At 41.4% G+C, this 20,079-nt stretch overlaps 1 protein-coding gene across 2 annotated transcripts in view; it reads right to left on the bottom strand.

Annotated features, from left to right (window-relative positions):
- Nucleotides 1-14,596, bottom strand: part of ATP8A2 (ATPase phospholipid transporting 8A2) — a 309,679-nt gene extending 295,083 nt beyond the window's left edge. The window contains exon 1 of one of the 2 annotated variants that reach the window (XM_075490877.1): nt 14,460-14,596. In XM_075490877.1, the coding sequence (XP_075346992.1) occupies nt 14,460-14,560 (101 nt within the window). In that variant the 5' untranslated portion in view covers nt 14,561-14,596. The remainder of the gene's footprint in view (nt 1-14,459) is intronic. The other variant, XM_075490875.1, reaches the window with a different exon arrangement.
- Nucleotides 14,597-20,079: the final 5,483 nt, after the last annotated feature.

Raw genomic sequence — 20,079 nt, 5'->3', positions numbered from 1 at the left:
GAGTACAACTTCAGGAAAAAAGCATCCAAGATGACAAGAAGATTTAACCATTCAAGTTTTGAATGAGTTCTATAAGCCACCCCCATGTTGTCAAATTACCAAAAACAACCTAAAAAAAGATAAAGACTCTTATGTGCAAGTCCTTGCTCTCTGAACACATTAGTTAAAACCCAGTCATCTACATGCCTTCTTGAGACAGGTTCTCCAGGATGAGGAGTTTCCTTGCACTGTCTGAGCTGTATGGGACTGAGTTTATCTAGTAGCATGTAGTGTTCCATTATACAAGAAAAAAAAAATATTTTTAGAGTAAGAAAAGCAACTCTGCCTTACCTTCCCCCACTGTTAACTACTGGGCATCAGCATGAGTTGGAGCTTTAAGAGCCAAGTGCTTGCAGCTGTAGTTCAGGTGTCTTCCCCCAGACACCAAATGTAAGCTCTGCAAGAGCCAGACAACCTGCGACAGAAGTTTTAGTTTGTGTTTTGGGGTATCATTTTGTCTGTGGGGTTTGTTTTTTTTTTTGGGGGGGGGGGTGGTGTTTGTTGTTTTGGGTTTTTTTTGTTTGGTTGGTTTTGGTTTTTGGGGGGGGGGTTTGGGGGAGGGGGTTTGGTGTTTTGTTTGGGTTTTTTTTGTTTTTTGTTTTGTTTTTTTTTTTTTTTTTTTTTTTTTTTTTTAAGAAGGCTTATATTTCCAAGGAACTGAGAACCCCAAGATATTCCTTTCAAGAAAGAAGAAAATTGTTTCCTGAAGCACTGATAACAACACAACTCCTCAAACACAGGCAAGATGTTGTTTTATTGAAGTTTCCTAGAAGTGTCAAGAGTACCTTTCCATTAAGGCTGGTCCTCTGTGTGCAATGCTTTTCTTGTTCTCTCCCACCAATCAGCCTTCCAGATCAATTAAAATCCATGGCATTACTATAACAAATCATGAAGGACTACTATAATCAAATGCTTTATCTACGTGATATGCCTTTCACAATTGACTGCTATGGATAAAACTCTTACTACAACCTTGACCCAAAGGCAATTAAATTCAGTGGGGTTCTCTTATACTTAACTTTGTATGTACAAGGTTAGAGAATAGCATTCTCCAAGACCATATATTTGCTTTAACCATTTTCTTCTCCCTCTTTTCTTCCCCATCCCCATTTAATGATATACTGCTGCGTCTTCCAAAAATCAAACAGTAACAAGGGACAACATGGCACAATTTGTTATACGAAACTCCATTTTGGACACTAGAGCAGCATCAGTGAGGCAAGTTAAACGAAATGATCAATTAAAAAACAATTAAGATACCATCTTATTAGACTGTGCTAGTTATATTTCAATTCCACTTAGTTTCGTATTCAAGCAATTACAAACCCCTTCTAGGTTTGACACAAATCAGTTACTGCTTTAACTGGATCCCTAAAAAAAGACAACATGACAGCATTTCTAGCACTACAGCCTATAGACTTCCTATTGCTACTACTCCTCAGCAGAATCATGTATTAAAATGCTCAATGGGATATTTTACAGAAGTTGCAGGTGGTCATACTTCAACATAAATTACACCAAGCCAACTGAGTGAAAACACACATCCAGGTTTACAACATGTCATGTAGTACACTTATTGTATAAATGAAGATATATTATTTCCTTGAAATGCTATTAGTTCCTTCCAACTTTTTTTTGTTTTAAGCCACATTCACTTAGTCCCACATGTAATAGCGTTCCTATACTACAGAATATAATTAAACATACATGTCTCAGAAGTATCTTGTGACTTTAAAAATATGAGTTAATCAAGTTAATAGTTTAGACCCACCCTGCAAGTGAATTCCCCAAGCAATACTAATTAGAAATCAAGAGTTGGCAGATTTTTATATCAAAATAGTATTTCCCTGGATATCACAGTCCCAGGACTATATTATAGCAAGAATTTGTCTGATGGCAATCAAGCTGAAACATCTATTAAACAACATTCTACCATTTACCAACTTTACAGCTAACTGGTGCAAACAATATTCTTACTCTAATGATCATGTTAATGCCAACACAGTAAGGCTCTTGTGAATGAGCTTTATACATATCAAATCACTCCATCCAGTGCTTAACTAACATGACAGATGCCGACAGAAAATAGGTACAGTTCTAATTAGAAAGGGGCACATTCAGCTGTTACCATGCAGACCCAGAACAGTAATCATGTGTATGTATAAAAAGAAGGTGCATATTATTTAAAAAGAAAGCTTCTTATGAAAAGCTAACTAATACTCTAATCTGGGCAGGAGTATTCAATTAATTTGGCTCTGAAGAACAGCTCTCTAAAGGACAAATACAATACTTACAAATAAAAAAAAGCTTTGTGCTCCCTCCCAACAGATAGATGCATAGTAGATTAACTTCTTTCTGAGTTTTGATTATCCTGAATTAAGATCTACAGGTGAACCAGCAGAAAATTCAGGAAGCTCATTCATAGCACAATTTTGGTCACTAAAGATAAATATCTGCAAAGGTGGGCCCTCTGACCAGCCCAAATCAGAACCATTTTATCTTCAAAGAAGTGCTCCAAGAACACCAGGTCTGCAGCTCACTGAACAGGTTGTGGCAGGGGGAGGAGGGGAGCACATGCAGGAAACCAAACAACAAACTGGCTTTTCCTAATGCAACAGCTGTTAACTATGCAAGCCTTGCTTAACTACACAAGTTTGATGTTTGAACAGGTGTGCAATCTTTAGAAGAAATCTGTCTCCAACTTATCTGCAACTTCATTCATAAAAGCCATGTTTCAAGTTACACCACTGTGCAAGTGAGGAAGAATGCTACCAAACACTGTTAAATAAAAGAGTTTGGATACACATCAGTACAGCTGAAAGAGTCTGGCCCCACTGTTTCTAGGGCAGTGCAGAGATTTTTCTGAATGCAACCACTGTATAATTTGAGAAAGGTTAGTGTCATTCACATACCTTAATTCATTACCATGCAACTCAAGAGTACCAAGGATTAGTTATTCTGATAATACTCACATGAAAAGTAGCAAACAGTAAGCTGAGAAACTCAATAGTAGTTTTCCAGTATAGTTCCCCCATTTGTTAACATGGAATTTTTGTATGACAACTCCCATAGTTGCCATTTTCCCCTGTTTTGGCAAAACTCCTCATGAAGTGTCATGGTTTAACCCCAGCCGGCAACTAAGCACCACATGGCCACTCGCTCACCCTCCCTGCCCTGGTGGGATGGGTGAGAGAATCAGGGAAAAAAACTCGTGGGTTGAGATAAAGACAGTTTAATAAGACAGCAGAGGAAAAGAAAATAATAATAGTGATAAAAGAATAGACAAAACAAGTGATGCACAATGCAATCACTCACCACCTGCCAACTGACACCCAGCTTGTCCTGGAGCAGCAATCGCTGGCCCCCAGCCAACTCTCCCCGGTTTCTATACTGAGCATGACGTCATATGGTATGGAATAGCCCTTTGGCCAGTCTGGGTCAGCTGTCCTGGCTATGCCCCCTTCCAGCTTCTCACTGGCAGGGCATGAGAAGCTGAAAAGTCCTTGACTTAGTGTAAGCACTGCTTAGCAACAACTAAAACATCAGTGCGTTATCAACATTATTCTCATCCTAAATCCAAAACACAGCACTACACCAGCTACTAGGGAGAAAATTAACTCTACCCCAGCCGAAACCAGGACAAAAGTCAAGTTTTACTCTATTGAATCATCCATGAAGAGGCAAAGGCTGCCAGTAAGAGAAGCAGAGAGGTTACTTTGAGAAGTGTATGTGTGCTGGCAACATTCAGCTGAATACAGATCTACATTTTCCCAGTCAGCTATTTAAGCACTTCCACACCTTCCCTGACAATTTAGATTGACAACTCAGATGAACTTCACCTTCAGACTAATCATGATAAAGAAAACAGGACTTCCTTGAGACACATGTGGTCTCATTTCCAGGGTGATAAGTACTACAAACTGTCCTTTCCTACAGGCAGCTATCCCACAGCTATCCATTCCCCAGTTCACATACTTTAAATACTCTCAAATCTGAGAGCTGAAGAATGAGAGTTGCTTGATGTTACTGCTTTTAAACACACATCAATTCACAGGAACAATTGCTAAGAAAGCCAGGCACAGACACCTGAACCACAGCAGAGGGGCTGGGTAATTAAAGTGAATGTTAAGGACCTGAACTCTTCCCTCACCAAACAGGCTTTGTTTCCATTAACATGTACAAGATGTCAGATGCCCTGTAACAGAGAAGGAAGAAAAAAAAAAAACCCAAGATGATCTGCTTGAATTAAGGGCTCAAATACTGTTTTCAGTGGAACTGTGTGTGCGTGCTAAGGCCCTGCAGGCACATGACACTTCTTTTAATGGCAAGACTGACATCAGCTTCAGAGGTTCTGCAGTAGCTCTCAAGTACAGAAGCAGTACGAATGCAAGCTACCTCCAGACAGTCACCATTGCTGTGGGCGGCACAGCAGCAAGCTTTACCTATTTCAAGTGATATTTAACTACATTAATCAATTTTTACAATGGGTGCAGAGAAAGCTCATTCATAAGAACATCTCACCAATAAACAACGCTGACACACAGAATACTGGCTAGGTTGTTACAAATCCAGGTATCACGAACAAGCTTTTTAGCAGTTGCATGCTTATGACAGTGAAAGATCATTCACCTCCTTGCAACATATGGAAGGGGTGTCTCCTGATCATGACTCTCACTAAAGATACACAAAAATCAACTGTTTACAAATTCCCCAAAGAACATATCATGAAGGCTTATAAGGAGCAATTACTTACATGCCTATGCAATGATTACTGGTTGACTGGAAACTAGGTCCTAAACAACCAGTGTTGGTTTATTCTAGCAGGCAGCAGTTTGTCTGAACCAGTGCAGCCCCCAATCCTATCAAAGAGCTTTGCTCTGTCAGATGAATCCTTGAGACTACAGTTCCTGCAGAGGAAGACTTTAGCCAGTAAGGGTTTCACCACTCTGTATATGGCCTGTACAGTTCCATCAGCTAAGAAAAGGGCATGTGATGCTTAAGTACTCCACAGTTTGAGACAGACTCTGAGCTCAGGTCAGACCAGAAGACTGCAAAAGGAGCTAGACTCATTCTTACACTGTAAAAAGTGCATGACTTAAATCCTACAAGATATTATTGCTTAAAGTTGAAATACCTGACCAGAGCACAACAAAGAACCAAGAGCCATCACATTAGCATATCTGTCACCTGGCTCTAGGGCAACAACTGTCCATAGTCCAAGTACTTGTTTTGTTTCCATCTTTTCCGGTACTCCCCTACAGCTACGATGACACCTTCTACATACAAGTTCACATATTGTCAAAAGTTAAAACTGGTCATAACTTTGTTTAAAGGACCTTCTTCTGCCTAGCCACTGAAACAAACTCCAAAAGATTTTTCCAACAAAAACACAGCACAGGCTGGGATCTACCTGGCTGGGGAACAGCTCTGTGGAAAGGGATCTGGGGGTCCTGGTGGACAACAAGCTTGACATGAGTGAACACTGTGCTGCTGCAGCAAAGAAAGCCAACAGGATGCTGGGTTGCATCAACAAAGGCATCACCAGCAGAGATAAAGAAGTCATTATCCCACTCTACTCAGCACTTGTCAGGCCACACCTGGAATACTGTGTTGGTTTGGTCCCCACTACGCAAAAAAAACATGTGGACAAGCTGAAGAGGGTCCAGACAAGGGCCACAAAGATGATCAAAGGACTGGGAAGCCTGCCATATGAGGAAAGGCTGAGAGAACTGGGTTTGTTCAGCCTTGAGAAAAGAAGGCTTAGGGGAGACCTTCAAATACTGGATCATGGTGAGAAGAGTGGCTACAAAGCAGATGAAGACTCCCTTTTTACAAGGAGTCACATGGGAAAGACAAGGAGTAATGGGTACAAGTTACTCCTCGGGAGATTCTGATTAGACAGAAGAGGAAAATTTTTCACAATGAGAACAACCAGCCATTGGAATAATCTCCACAGGAAAGTGGTGGATTCCCCAACATTGGACACTTTTAAGATTTGGCTGGACAGAGTGCTGGGCCTTCTTGTCTAGACCGTGCTTTTGCCAAGAAAGGTTGGACCAGATGATCCTTGAGGTCCCTTCCAAACTGGTATTCTATGATGATTTTATGAAAGTCATTACAATACTTTAAGGATAAATCTGTTGTCCAAAATTACCCACACAGACAGTGAAACTGACTGGGAGTATTCAGATGTATTAATCCATTTTAACCTTGGCAGTGTACAGAAGACACTTATAGCAGCTTCAAACTAGTAACTGGTAAAACTCTTACCAGTGGGACAGTTTTCATCTCAATGACCTCATCACATCCCCTTGTCTCTGTTAGTGCAAGAACTCCTTCCTTTACAGGATGGGCTCCCACCAGAAGCAACTAAAGGCACCACTGCATGTTTGGAAGACTTGTTCTTCCCCTCCTTTGTAACAGGAGGAACTGATCACATCTTAGTATCTCTGAGCCTTCTTTTCTCAAATCATACAATTTGGGGAGAAAAAGATTTTTTTCATACAGGTTTAAAAGCATCAGGACATATCAAGCCAGCCCACAAACTCCCCTGCAGGTCAAGTTCTACCAGAACCTGGTTTTTGTAGGCCAGAATGGTTTGGGTCTGCTGTAGTAAGACACTGAAGCTCTTCTGAAGAAGAGTTTATTTCAAGTTAAATTCCAGACCTCATACATAACCAAATAAAAAAAGAATGAGAAGCAGACAAGCTAGACAACCAGCCACTAAGGTTTAAGAGTGTTTTACACAAGGGGAAATCTAAATTAGCACAGACATCTCAAATATATTCTTACATCATTATTTTATAGTAATGCACATCGTTAGTGTTGTGTCCTACACCAAAGCCTAATAAAGAGGCAGGGTGATAAGTGCAATATTTATTGATTACCATTGCTTCTGCTGGCAAGTAGTGTTATCTACCCTAATGCACAAGCTCCATTTTGGGAACAAGATGTTCAGGCTGACAAACCCAGCTTGGCTGAGCTATCTGCACTTCCTAAGAAGCTGCATTAGCAACAGGCTTATCCTTCAAGTGCTTCGTTTTGGTTGTTATCTTGGTATAGACCATTGTTAAGACAAAAGTACATAAAAATGTATTATGAACTGTTGTCCACTGAAGCATGACAATTTTATTACTGTAGTTTAGCAAGATCAACTCCTAACTATGTAAGGATTTTTCAGAATTTCTAGCCTACAGTATCTTGTGCCAAATTGCCCCAGTATCAGCAGGACTTCTGCCACAGGTAGGCAATGAAAGACTACAAAAACTAATGTAATTGATGTTGCCAAAGCAAGTATTACTTCCACTAGAAAGGCCTCCTACAGTAGTGCTCATGGCAGTCTTAATACACAGTAGGCATTAGCCCAACTGCTTATGCTCAGTTTAATCTAGAAACAAGACCTCATGGTCACATTTAATAGAAGTGATAGCATTTTTGCTCCCAAACCCTGCACCCTGGAGGCTTTTCCTAAAGCATGCAAACAGAAAAGGCCTTTCCATTTGTTCTCTATTCATGTAATCCCTACAGAAAGGGAAACAGACTCCTGGCTATTTTTCAGTAACAAATACATTAGACAAAGACTGTTTAGAAACAGCACTAAAAGCTCTGTAGGCATGATATTGTTTCAGCATGCTCCAATATTGTCAGGTCATCATTACAGAAATACGCCCTTGCTTTTCAGTAGCCCTACTGGCAAGTACAACTCAATAAAATAGAGCTGACTGGAACAGTCAGCCTAGAAATACTACTGTCTAATAAAGGGAGTTTAGTACCACATTTAGTTACTGTGCAAACCCAAAATAGGCTTCACAGTAAACACACAGCATTGATATGAAGATGACTGAAAAAATATCAAGGCAAGTCATGTAAGTTAGCTAGCTGTCTAAAAGCCAGATTGCTAAATTCAGTTTTAAAGCCATTATTTAATTCTAAGTGTCACCACAGCTTAAGCAGCTATTGTTCTAGTGACAAGCAGGGGGGTGGTAGAAGAAATGAATACTTACATTTCTCTCAAAACTGAACAAATATCTTCACAGTCCACAGAAACTATATGGAAAGCCATTATTACAGTTCTTGAGCTCTACTTAGGTTGACTTAAGAGAATTTCTTACTCTTCTACAGGCCACCAGCAGTCAGACAGTGAGGTCTGTAGCACTGAGCAGAAGGCTACACACACACAACTGTAAACAGCAAGAGGCTTCAGAAAGTGTGATTTATTGTACATGCCACCTCCGAGTCCTGAAAGACACCTGCTTTGACTCCACCCTCACTCAAACTACGCAAAGAATCACCAAAAACATTTAGTCTCTTCCTGTTCACATACTTCTCTGGACAGAGATCACCAACAGCAGAGGAATAAGTAGAAATGCAGAGTTACAAGGGAATACACACTGCCAAATATGTGCCAATATTTATTCAACAAATATGTGGGAAAGCAGCTTTGTTTGCATGAAATCAGACTGCATTTAAGCTTTGGCTCCAGTGTCTGAAAGTCACTTAAACAGTACTTTAGATAAAGTCACTGTTTAAGTATCTAAAGAGGAAAAAGACCCAGTTTAATTCCCCTGCTGTGTGGCTACTGCTAATGTATGAAATCCATCATGGTGGAAAAAAACAAACACACACCACAACATGCAGAACCACCAATGAATTTCAGGATGCCAAAGCACTCAGCATGCAGCAGGTGGAAGGGCACTAGAGTGCTCTCACATCTGTTTTTTATTCATCCAGACAAAATTCAACAGTTTAACTGTCCAGGGGCTCCGGCCCTAGGAGTAGCCCACTAAGACCAAAAACGCAGCATCTTGAAACACAACATCAACACCAGGCATATAACACCAGTTACTTTTAGTGAGTTTTAATGGCTAAAACAATCCTTCTATAGCTGTATCCAAGCCTTTTACATTGTGGTATATTACAGTATCAGCAATAGCTGCACTGAAGGAAAATTAAGTATTTGGTGATTTACAAGAAGTATGTAACACTGAGTATTTCTTTTCTGTTAAGAACAATATCTACCTAGAACTGAAAAGAGTTAGCAGAGGATTAGTTTAATACACGATTACACTTGTACAATTCAGAATATAATAATACATTCCTTTTTTGAAGAATTCCAAAATGCTTTCCTGCAGTCAAGCAAGCGATCTGTTCACATGACAACAGAAGAGATTTCCAAACGTAATACAAACACTAGTACAAATGGCCACTGTGCCTGAACTCTACCAAGAATACAACTGAACACAAGTAGAGGCAGTTTTACCTAAAGAGCAAAGGCACATTTTAGTGCAAGAGGAATGCTGGTCTATAGCATAAGTGCAGATAAATGCACTTGAACATAGCAGACTACTATTCACATTTTCAGCCACAGATCATGGTGAATACTACTTGGGATATTCATGTTACAAGGGTCAATACTAATTGGCTATTGATACTATCAACTCCTATTTCAGCAGGAGGGACTCACTAAGCATCAGTGAGAACCTCTCCACACATTCAAAAAGCACCAACTGCTCTAAAATCATGAGTGGCTTCTACAGTACCTATTTACAAGCAATGCACTTCACTTTCATTTGCAACATACAGCTGAAATTCAAGAAGAATCCAGACTGTTCCTACAGCTTTGTCACAAGCAAGCATCCTGCAGACACTGATGGGACAGTCCAGGACTACAGATAAACAATAGCCTGTTTAACACAGGACTTGGGGTGCTAGTAGAAGCCTTGTTACAGTCTTCAGCGCTAAATTCCTAGTGGTGGTGCTTCTGCCTTATGAAATTAGAAACTCCTTCTCACTAGTTCACTTGAGTTTTTAGACCTTGTACAGCTTAAAAGTGGAAATTGAAGGCTTCTTGCTTATTATCTTTTCTAGCAGAATTTAACTTTTGCCTGTATGGAAGAAAAGTCTTTGAACAGAGGATTTTCTGGACATCAGAATGCACCTTTTGGGACCTCCCTAATAGATCAAGCCACCAAATTCTGTCCTGATGAAAAGCTTTTCAACAAGACTTCTGGATTCAAGATACATTAGAAGTATATGAGTAGAATTTTGCCCTTCTTAAGTGGTGCTTCTGCCCCTGACCTCCCCCTCAAGCCACATACACAGGCTGAAATTGGAGTCCTGATTCAGATGTAAATCAGATTTGCACCAGGATGTACTACCAGACCTTGAATATAAGAATATTACATAGAGAAATGGTTACAGTGGCAAATGCAATGTACTTAGAAAATGTAGAGACAATTGCAGATGTACTTAAAACTATTTCAGCACTTTTGTACTTCCTGGATCAAGAAACTAGAAGTTCCAACTACTTTTGCATCAACATGAGTACACACATGCAACAAGTGATGGGCTCAAATCACTTAACTGGTGATATTTACTGCACGCACTGGAAGAAAGTTTCAGTGCAGTACTGTTGTACATTCAGTATAAGCCACTGATATCAGAGTTGATTCCTATATTAATAACAAACATCAAGGAGTTGTATTTACATGAAAGCCAGATCTGTTTAACATTCTCACTTTAAGCAAAATAAACCAGTCTGCCACATGGCACTGAGCATACATTAGGAAAAGCATTCATGCCATTAGTTTGCTGATCTCTGAAGTATTGACACCGCATTCAAACCACTATCATCACACCTCATCTGTATCCCTGTGTTTTTACAAGGCAATAGGCAAGTTTGTTTTCAAACTATAAGATAAAGACTTTTGAGACGCCTCCCCCACCACTCAGGTAATCACATCATAAATCAAACTTCGTAATAAATAACTATGGTTTAAGCAATCAGGCAAACTCTGGTAGGAAAAAAAAAACACACCAAAAAAACCACCACATTTCAAGTCAAAACCACCAGCCAAGCTGGCACTTCTGCTGAACAGTTATTTTCACACTGTGCTGATCTGCTATGTAATGAGTGTACAAACTACCATAATCACTCACATTGAATCAAGCCACCAGCAGAAGAGTTAGAGGCTGGAAAAATTAATGATCCACTACCATTTTGTGTTTCACACCTGAATTAGAAGGAAAAGTCAGTACTTTAAATAAGCACAAAGAAAGCCGCCTTCTCCCACAGCACACTGGAAGCAAGGGAAAGAAATGCTGGCTGGGGTCTCTGTAGAAGCCTGACTACCATCTCACACTGTCCATAGCCAGGGATGTCTTAGGTTTATGAAGGCTGTTAATAGACTTCAATCCCCAAATGTAGAATGCCTGAGAGTAGAAGGTTATAACTATTGCCTTTAAGTCACATACAGCTGTGTACAGAGTGACTGGCAGTTTTCAGATCTTAAATGTTTCATTTCTTACTGAAACAAACTTTGAAGTACAGAAATGCTCCTATTAAACAGATAAATATTTAAGTTACATACATTGAATAAATCAAAACAGGTACTAGTCAGCTTTCATAAAAGCAAACATACTTAATACCACAACTACAGTTGTGTTGGACAGAGTAATCACTTGTTCTTTTTTTTTTTTTACATATTTGAAAGCTTCTAAAATGCTTCAGCTGAAAATGGAACATCATTTACCTTTTATTAAAAGTTCCAAAGAGTTACACATACACAGTTTCTCAAACTGAACACAGTAGGGATAAAAGCAGCTTCTAATGGAGAGAGAAGAGACATGTTCCTACAGAAGGAATCATTGCTGCGGTAGTGTAATAAAGAATGGTCACAGCCATATATACACACATGTACAGGACCAAGCTAAATCCAGCCTACAACACACAAAGTTTTACAGCACTAGGTTTTGAAATAGTTTGTGACAAAGTTTGAAGAGCATAAAAAAAATTTTAGCCATTGCTCTACAAGTTCTCATAATCTCACTTATTTATACCAGAAAGCCTAGGGAAAGAAAAAAAAATAGAGAACAGTTCTTCCTTCTACATCTTCACACTCACACTTTAAGACCTTTGGAAGTGTCAGTGCCTCACCTCATCTTGCCATCCACTTCGCTTTTGCAATAGCACTATATACAATTTAGAAGTGGTATTAGGGAATGATTGGTTTTGTTTAACTTGTGCAAAATTAAAAAACATTGTTACTTGTCACTTTTTCCTTTTGCTCCCACAAACATAGGAATTCAGTTTTAACAGTGACTCTCCCCCAAAAGAGTTAAAAAGCTCAAGATGCTTAGAACACCTAAAATGAAAAGCCATACCACCAACCTACCCCCTCCCCCCCCCCCCCCGCACCTCCATTTCTTGTTGTATTTTGCTTAGTTTTGAGCAAGCTATTCTGCACTACCCCTTAATTTGGAAAACTTCCTATGAACATCCACAAATTCCCACTATTGTTCAGAGAATCCTCGATGACTACCAAAACCACCCAAAAATCAGTCAAAAGTCACATGATTTACAAGAAGCTGTTTTATTATCTCCTTCAGTTTAAATTTCCATAAGCCCTTATGTACAGGTGCTTATCTGCTTACACGGCGCCTTGTGCTGTGGTACGCTGATACTTCCTATAGAGACAAAAAGTCTTCAAATCCAACAGCACTGAGAAATCCAGAAGCTGGATACAGTAAGAAATTCCAAAGACAATACAGAACTGCAGTTCAAGAGAAACTCTAATATACATAAGCAAGCCAGTAAATAAACCAACGTTCATACTCCACACAAGGCACCCTTTCTCAGATATTATGAGCTCAAGCCAGCTTTGCCTTCATTCCCACTGGGCTGAGGGAAGAAAGCTAATCCAGAGGATGGAGAGCACACAGCCAAAGCCTGTCACACTTTTAAAAGTCAAACAGAGCAAAGCTTTCCTACTGAGCAGGAGCAAGTTCTTGTAAAGTCAACTTAATGTCTAAATGACACTAAGGAGCTAAGATTCCTAATCAGGTAGTGCAAACACCTCTACTTTCCCACCACAGTACCTGCATTTTGTCCTACCCCTCACACACCAATATTCCTCATGACTCAAGTTGCTCTTGTCAGGAAGCAAAGCTGCAATTAACTATGGAAAAACTTTTACAGCTACCAGGAAATGGCTTCCTGACAGCAAGTTGGACACAGGCATTGGTAATAGGGCTATCAGGAACAAGTTCTTGGTGGCGGAGTCACACACTACTTTTTCATAAGATTAAGCCAGATAAGAACAGAATCCTTTCAGGAAACCTAAACTACAGATTCTGCCAACCCCCATTCCCTGCTTTTCCTTCTGTAAAGCAGGAAAAGCACACAGAAAACGGTCAAACTCAGTTCATAATTAGTCAAGGAAAAATAAAGTGAGAAAACATCCAATGTTGCTGCCCACATAGAAAAAGCAAGACACTAAGAAAATCTGTCCTTTTAACTGCTCCTAAACCACAGACTTTCCCAGACAAGTATATAATAAGTCAAAGTTGAGGAGAAAATCCTGTATAAATAAGTTGCCACGCTACCCAGAACACCAGCATCCTTCCAGATGTTCTTAGAATTGCCCTTGATGATACACACAATAAACCAGCGAATAGAAATCATCATTTCAGCAGGATATAAAATTCTTCTCTTTCCATAAAGGCACTCATTGTGTAAACCGTTCTTTGAACAATAACCCAAACATCTGCATTAACAAACAGAAGCCTGCTAAATAACACTCCTCCTTAGTCGTGACAGGAGCCATCTGTTCACCTAGCTAACCCAGGGCAAGTGCGGCAAGCACTGCCACAACTTGCTTATGTTATGCATCCATATACTCCATGTTTCAGTGCACATTATTTGTGTTTCTCAACTGCAACAACAGCATTAATCATACCAATGAAATCTTAAACACACGTGCCTACAATGAAAGGCTCCAAATGCCAAAGAAAATTCCCTTTGGTCTTCAATTAAAGAAAAGCAGACCATAGCCTTGTATGCATGGGGATGTGAGTTTGTAAACTCTATAGTTATTCTTGTCCTCTTAGACTTACTTTTTCTTTTCTTCCTTCCTATACTTTTTTTTTTTACACTTAGTCTAGTTATTCTTACAAATGGATGCTACTACTTTGAGAGAATACTCCATGGAGTTTACATAGCCAATTTATCCAAATCTCACAATAGATTTTCATGGGTTAACCCTTGTGTCCAAGAGTAATGGATTAGGTCCTGTTATTCCAAAATTCAGTGGCCCTACTAGAGCTGCAAGTGAAGACCTTTTCATGTGTCTCACCCATGCAGCTCTATGAGCTCCTGGCTCTCACTACTGTTGATACCAGAAGCTTACTTCTTGCTGCTACTGGATCCCTCCTTGCTGCCTCTCCCCCATACTGCTATCCAGACCCTGGCACCCACTCCAGCCAACGAACCCCGCTGCCTCAGCAGAAGCAGAACTTACCGCGTTCAAACCAGGTCTGGGCAGGGACAGGAGGCAGGGAGAGGGACCAGATCCCTTCCTGCCCACAGCTGTGAGGTGTGCAAGCTGCCGCCTGGAAGGGGAGAAGCAGGGATTGCTCCGTACCTGACCCAGTTGTCGCGGAACTTGCTCTGCTGGGGCTGGTTCAAGTAAATGGTGCGGGCTGGTGCCTCGTCCAGATCCGCCGAGGACGTGGCTCCGGACATCTCATCATCCGCCTTCTTATAGCCCGAGGGGGAACAGACAGGTCCTGCAGGGAGAGCGCAGAGGGGAGGCGGTCAGCGAGGGGCTGCACCCGCCGGGGCCGGGCGGGCAGCTCCCGGGGCCGCGGCAGCTCCCGGCGGGGCCGCGCCGCGGGGAAGGGGCGGGCGGCAGCTGCGGTCGCGCCCTCCCTGCTGTTTACCGCGGCAGCGGCTGATAAATAACGGACGGCCGGGGAGGGGGCGGCGAGGCCCTCCCGGAGAGAGCTGGCAGCCAGGACAGCGCCGAGGCCCGCGCCCCCCGCTCCGCCCCAGGGCCGCGGGGAGGGGCGCAGACCCCGCACCGCCCCCGGCAGCGCCGCGCCCGCCCCGGGCCCCGCGGCAGCGCTACCGCCTGCGCCGGGCCGGCCGGTACCGGCGCGGAACAGCTCCCGCCGAGAGCCGGCTGGGGGGAGCCGAGAGGCCGGCGGCCGGTGCCCCCCGCCTCCACGCTGTGCAGGCTCCGGTGTGGGGCAGCCCACGAGGTGAAGGAGGGACACCCACCGCGGGGCTCCAAGCCCGGTCAGTGCCGTGGCGCTACCTACCCGCAGGCACCGCACCCCGTACGTCCGAGCCTAAATCCACATGCACGGAGCAACGCACCCCTGCCTGCCCTCGCCCAGGCCCTCTCGGGCATGGCAAGTGACATATGTCTGCTCAGCAAGCTGCCTTCTGCCTGTGGCACTATCACCGAGCATCCCGTACAGCATCGCCACGGCTGGGGCTGGCTGGAGGGAGGTTGTACGCAAAGATAAGACTCAGTTTTAGACTGAAAAGAGCAAAAAACTCTTTGCTTTACATCTACAGCTTCAAAGCTGAAATCTTTGACTTAAAGTAATTTTCCTCTCCAACTGGTCTGGAGTGACTCGAGTCCTACGGAGCATTGTTTAGCTTTGCATTAAGAGAAAGCCAAAATATAAGGGAAAGGAGCTAGCTATTTCCTCTGTCAAGCCTCAAAACATTACCAAAGTTGTTGGAGATGGATTTACTGCTTTCCCCTTCCATTCTGAGCCATGAAGATACTTTACATTACTTGAGCTGTAAATACATTAGATAAGAATATCAGTTTATTAAATAAGCCATGGATTTACAAGCTAGCACAGATGGTTCTAGACAAGAATAAGACAACTTGTTTCATAAGAATCTAGTAAAAGTGTTATTTGAGCATTATTTGAAAAGTCCATTCAAAGATAACATTGAGAAGCAACTACTGTAAAGCCAAATCCAGCAGCTATTTCTGATTTCTGTACAAAGCTCAGATCATACTGCAACAAACTGATCTGATCAGACAGTGGCTAAAAAGGGCTCTTTCAATGAATAGAGGAGAGCCCCCTGAAATTATGTCCTTCTTAACGACAGCTTGGGGGGAAAACTTCAGTCCTAATACAACCTTATTTAACACTTAAGTTCTCACACATTACCAGTACTTGTCTTTTTTAAACAGACTATAGGTCTAAGCTAACATCCTACTCTTACATCCCAGACTTTCCAAAAGATTGATTCTTTCTTGCTAGTGCTAATAGGCTCTGTATCCTCTAGACATTAGCCACTGGAGGGCAACATTACCCATTCATCTTACAGTACAGTCCAGCATACAAAAAAGCCTTTGCAATGCTAGTAGCTGGCCAATAAAGCTAATGTAATTAACAAACTAATATGCTTTCAACAGGACTGTCCCTTGCCCAAGGCAAGTGTTGTACATAGTGAATTCATACTTTGCAGACATTAAGCTGAATTTCTAAGTGTGAGGCTAATTAATTGATTTTTCTTTCACTTCACTTGACACTAATTCAGATAGCAAAAACATGCCAAATTGCTTGTATTTACTTTGTGAAAGGGACATAAGTTTAGGAAGTGAAATATGTAAGACTACACATTGTGCAAGACTATGCCATTATAATACTGTATTAGGTTACTCAGCCTGAAGAAGCTTGCCACAACACAGGAGACCACTCAACCTTGCTGAGTGGGTATTTTCCCCTTCAGAAAAACAGAGCTAAGAGCACTACTGGATACTTGCTATTCTTTCCCATTGATTTCATGTTGTGTAACTGCAAAGGAGATCAAACAACAGTACTCTTAAGAGCATTAAGTGCAAGGAATCAGCTTTCATCTGTTTTCCTAGTCAAGCTCCCAAACAGAAGTGCAATTATTCTAGAACAAACATGCTGTAAAAATTGGGGTTTTGTTTGTTTGTTTTGGTTGTTTTTTTTTTTAAACAAAGACCTTACTTGCTTTACTTTTTCATGACTCCCTCTGATGCCTGAAATCCTCCTGCTTACTAGTTCTCTTCACTGCCAAGTATCACGAAGCTGTCCCACAACTTTAAGGATTAACTGAGTCAATACAGCTGATAAAGTTCAGAGTTATTTAGGTTTACTTAATGCTCTATGCTCTTGGCTGCTCTCTCCAAGATAGGTGCCCCAAGGACAATAGCATTTGCCTTATTCTTTAGATGCACTGAAATATTTTCAAAGCAGACTTGTGTGTAGAAACAGCTATACTATGAAGGTTTTCATTTTTGAAAGTGGCTCAAGTCAGGTGCTTCAACCCTTAGTGGAATAAGCCTCACTTTGGAAGATTATCCAGTAATCCTGCCGATCAGGAATGCCTTCCACCTCCCTCCCCTGTTACTAAGCGGATCACACCCAGAAGCCTGCAGACAGTTACCTATGCTACTGGCTGTAGATGCTCTCCTTCCCCACATTTAGAAAGGTTAAGGAGCCCTGAGCTTCCAAGGGGCTCCTGGTGGGCAGCAGTGCCAGAGGCTACACCACCTTCAGAAGGCATCCCCCTTAAGGAGACCTGACTACATGCAGACCATCACTTCAGCCATGTGAAAGGAACCTCACCTCTGCTCCTTGAGAAAGGCTATGGATAAAGACTGCACAGATTTTACCACCTCCAGCAGTGCTGGAACTTAAAACTGAAGACTGAGCAGCTCTTGTTCAGCAGTGTTTACTTCCTTGTATCCAATGGGATCAGACTCATTGGATACACTTTAGGGCAGACCAACTTTTCACTCTGGGAAGGTTTCTCTCCCACGAAACCTGCATCTTCTGTGTTATTTGCCCAAGGACTTGCAACCCTGCTATGCAATTTATTTTGGATAAAACTATTCATGCTTGAAGGAGCATATTAATGGTAGACCATTGCATCTCACAGCCTGTTCATTCAGTATGTTTAGCTACATCAGATTTTGGATCTTCTAACTACATTGATCTTAAGTCAGTATCTCACACTTACATCCTGTGTATAGATGACTAAATTCATTGTAAGTGTGATGTTTAGAAATCAAGACAATTTGATAAAAGGAAGCAGATTCTACAAGAATAACCTAGCATGGTTTTGGTGTGCTAGTAGGGTAGCTCCTCACTTGCTGAACATGTCATTTGGCTCAGCTTGTATCTCCTTGAGCTGTTGGTCATCTTAGTCCTCTTCCCAGTATTCTCCCCCCCCCCCCCCAAATCATGACAATCCATCACCAGTGTCACCACCTACTCTGCTCTCAGCTTGGGAACTTGTACTTCAGGGAGAAGGGAAGGAAGAATTTTTGTACTGGCCAAAAGTTGTCAAAAGAGAATCAAAACATGTCATTAAGTTATTATTCCCACTTGTCTTCAGGAAAGAAACATTGAAGAGTCTCAACAGACTTCAGTAGAGCAGAAAACATCAAAAAGTAAACAAGAGAGCCTGACAAAAAAATCAGAGGATACTTGCAAGCCAGTACTTGCAGAGTACCTATGGGTAGATGAAAGAGCTAGTGTTTTACTCTAATAATCATGCTGCTCTACTATGATTACTACCTGTTTTTATGGAACTTAGATCCTTACAGAATTTAAACAGTGTCCAATACATCTGGCTTCAAACTCTGAGGCATGAGACACTTACTGCTGGAGTCTAATACTGTTTCCCACTGTGCTTTACAAGTTCCATGAGTCAGACTTGAGTTATAGACTCCCTTTTATAAAGCCCATTCGTTTCTTCAAGGCTTTTACTTCACACTGTTTAAGAAGTTTATTTTCTAAAAAAAGATGGGATTAAAGCTTGACAAAAATATCAAGAGATTTTATAGCTTTCTCTAGGAGAAACCAGGCTTGATGCCCTGACAAATTCACATTGCATTTGTTATCACTTGAAAAGCAACTAATTATAATTTAATACTCATACTTCACTGGGCCTGCAAAGATTACTTTTTCCATATATATGTGTCCTTAATGACTGCTCAGTAATAATCATAGCTTCTCTATGATTGAGTAAATGAAGTGTTGCAAATTCTGTAGTGTTTTTAAACTTGAGACACTTGGGATGCTTGCCAACTGTCTGAAGTCACAAGAGAACTCTTACTGAAATTTTATCACTCTTAAGTAGATTCGCTAGCTAGTTACTACTTCTGTCTATCTTGGTGAGGTACTTCATTGCTCTAACATGTGTTCCATTTTTAAGAACAAGTGATAATAGAGCAATTAAGCACCTCACCAAGACAGCAGAGCCACAAGCTATGAGAAGAAGCAGGTTTGTAATGGAGAAAGAAGTTCACCAGACAGGCTTCATCATATCAAGTTTAGAACCTAGAGCAATACTAAGGGTCATGGCCAAGAATCATCCTACCAATTTTGCACACTGTTTGCAGGACTAGGATCTAGTAGAAGAAAGGACACTGAGTTAGCTCAGAAGCTCACTCCACTTGAGCAGAGTTGGGCTATGGTCTCCAGAGGTCCTTTCTAACCTTAACTACTCTGCAATTCTAAGCTTAGACAGTCACAAGTCAGTTTAAGTAGCCATACAGGGTTCCTTGTGTCCCCTCAATTGTATTAAGTGGCAGTTTTCAATTAAGAGACATTTGAAAGACAGCTTTCGTCAGAGTGAAACAGAGCCTCATCAAAAGCCTCCAAACTTTGTAATTTACAGAACACGTGGTGTTATGGTTACAGGCTTAGCCTCAAAGAAAGGAGTTAGCAAACTGAACATCTGAGAAGTTAAGACCTATATTTAGAGAAGCAGCAGACAAGTTTGACTTTTGCCTGCAACTGAAATACAAAGTTTGCTCTTAACAAGCCACCCCAGATTCAGTGACTCACCACCACTTTCTTGGGATAACATCCTTTTCACAGGATTATCTTCACAAACCGAGTACCAAAATGACACCAAATGAGAAGTTCCACAGTTGAGAATTGTTGACAAGTTCATATATAAACAGTGACTTTGAAACTTGGCTGAGTTGTTTTTACCTGAAATACATTCTTTCTTGCACTATTTCATTAGCTGCCTTCACTGTTCGACAGAAATGCACTCGAAAGTGAATCTAAAAGTGCATAAAGGTAAAGAGTTCAAATCAGCAGAGCACAGCATGCTCTCACCAGAGATGCAGGGCATGAACTCAGCTACCAGGTACTCCAGGAAAGCTTTGTTCCCACCAGGACTGGGATACCTTAACCTTGAGTTATAACCAGTTCATGTGAAAACCTGAACAGCATTAAGGCTTT

Source organism: Mycteria americana, chromosome 1 (assembly GCF_035582795.1).
Source record: "Mycteria americana isolate JAX WOST 10 ecotype Jacksonville Zoo and Gardens chromosome 1, USCA_MyAme_1.0, whole genome shotgun sequence".
In the NCBI taxonomy this organism is placed as follows: Eukaryota; Metazoa; Chordata; class Aves; order Ciconiiformes; family Ciconiidae; genus Mycteria; species Mycteria americana.
Note: the sequence above shows the minus strand (reverse complement) of the source record. Positions and strands in the feature narration are given on the sequence as shown.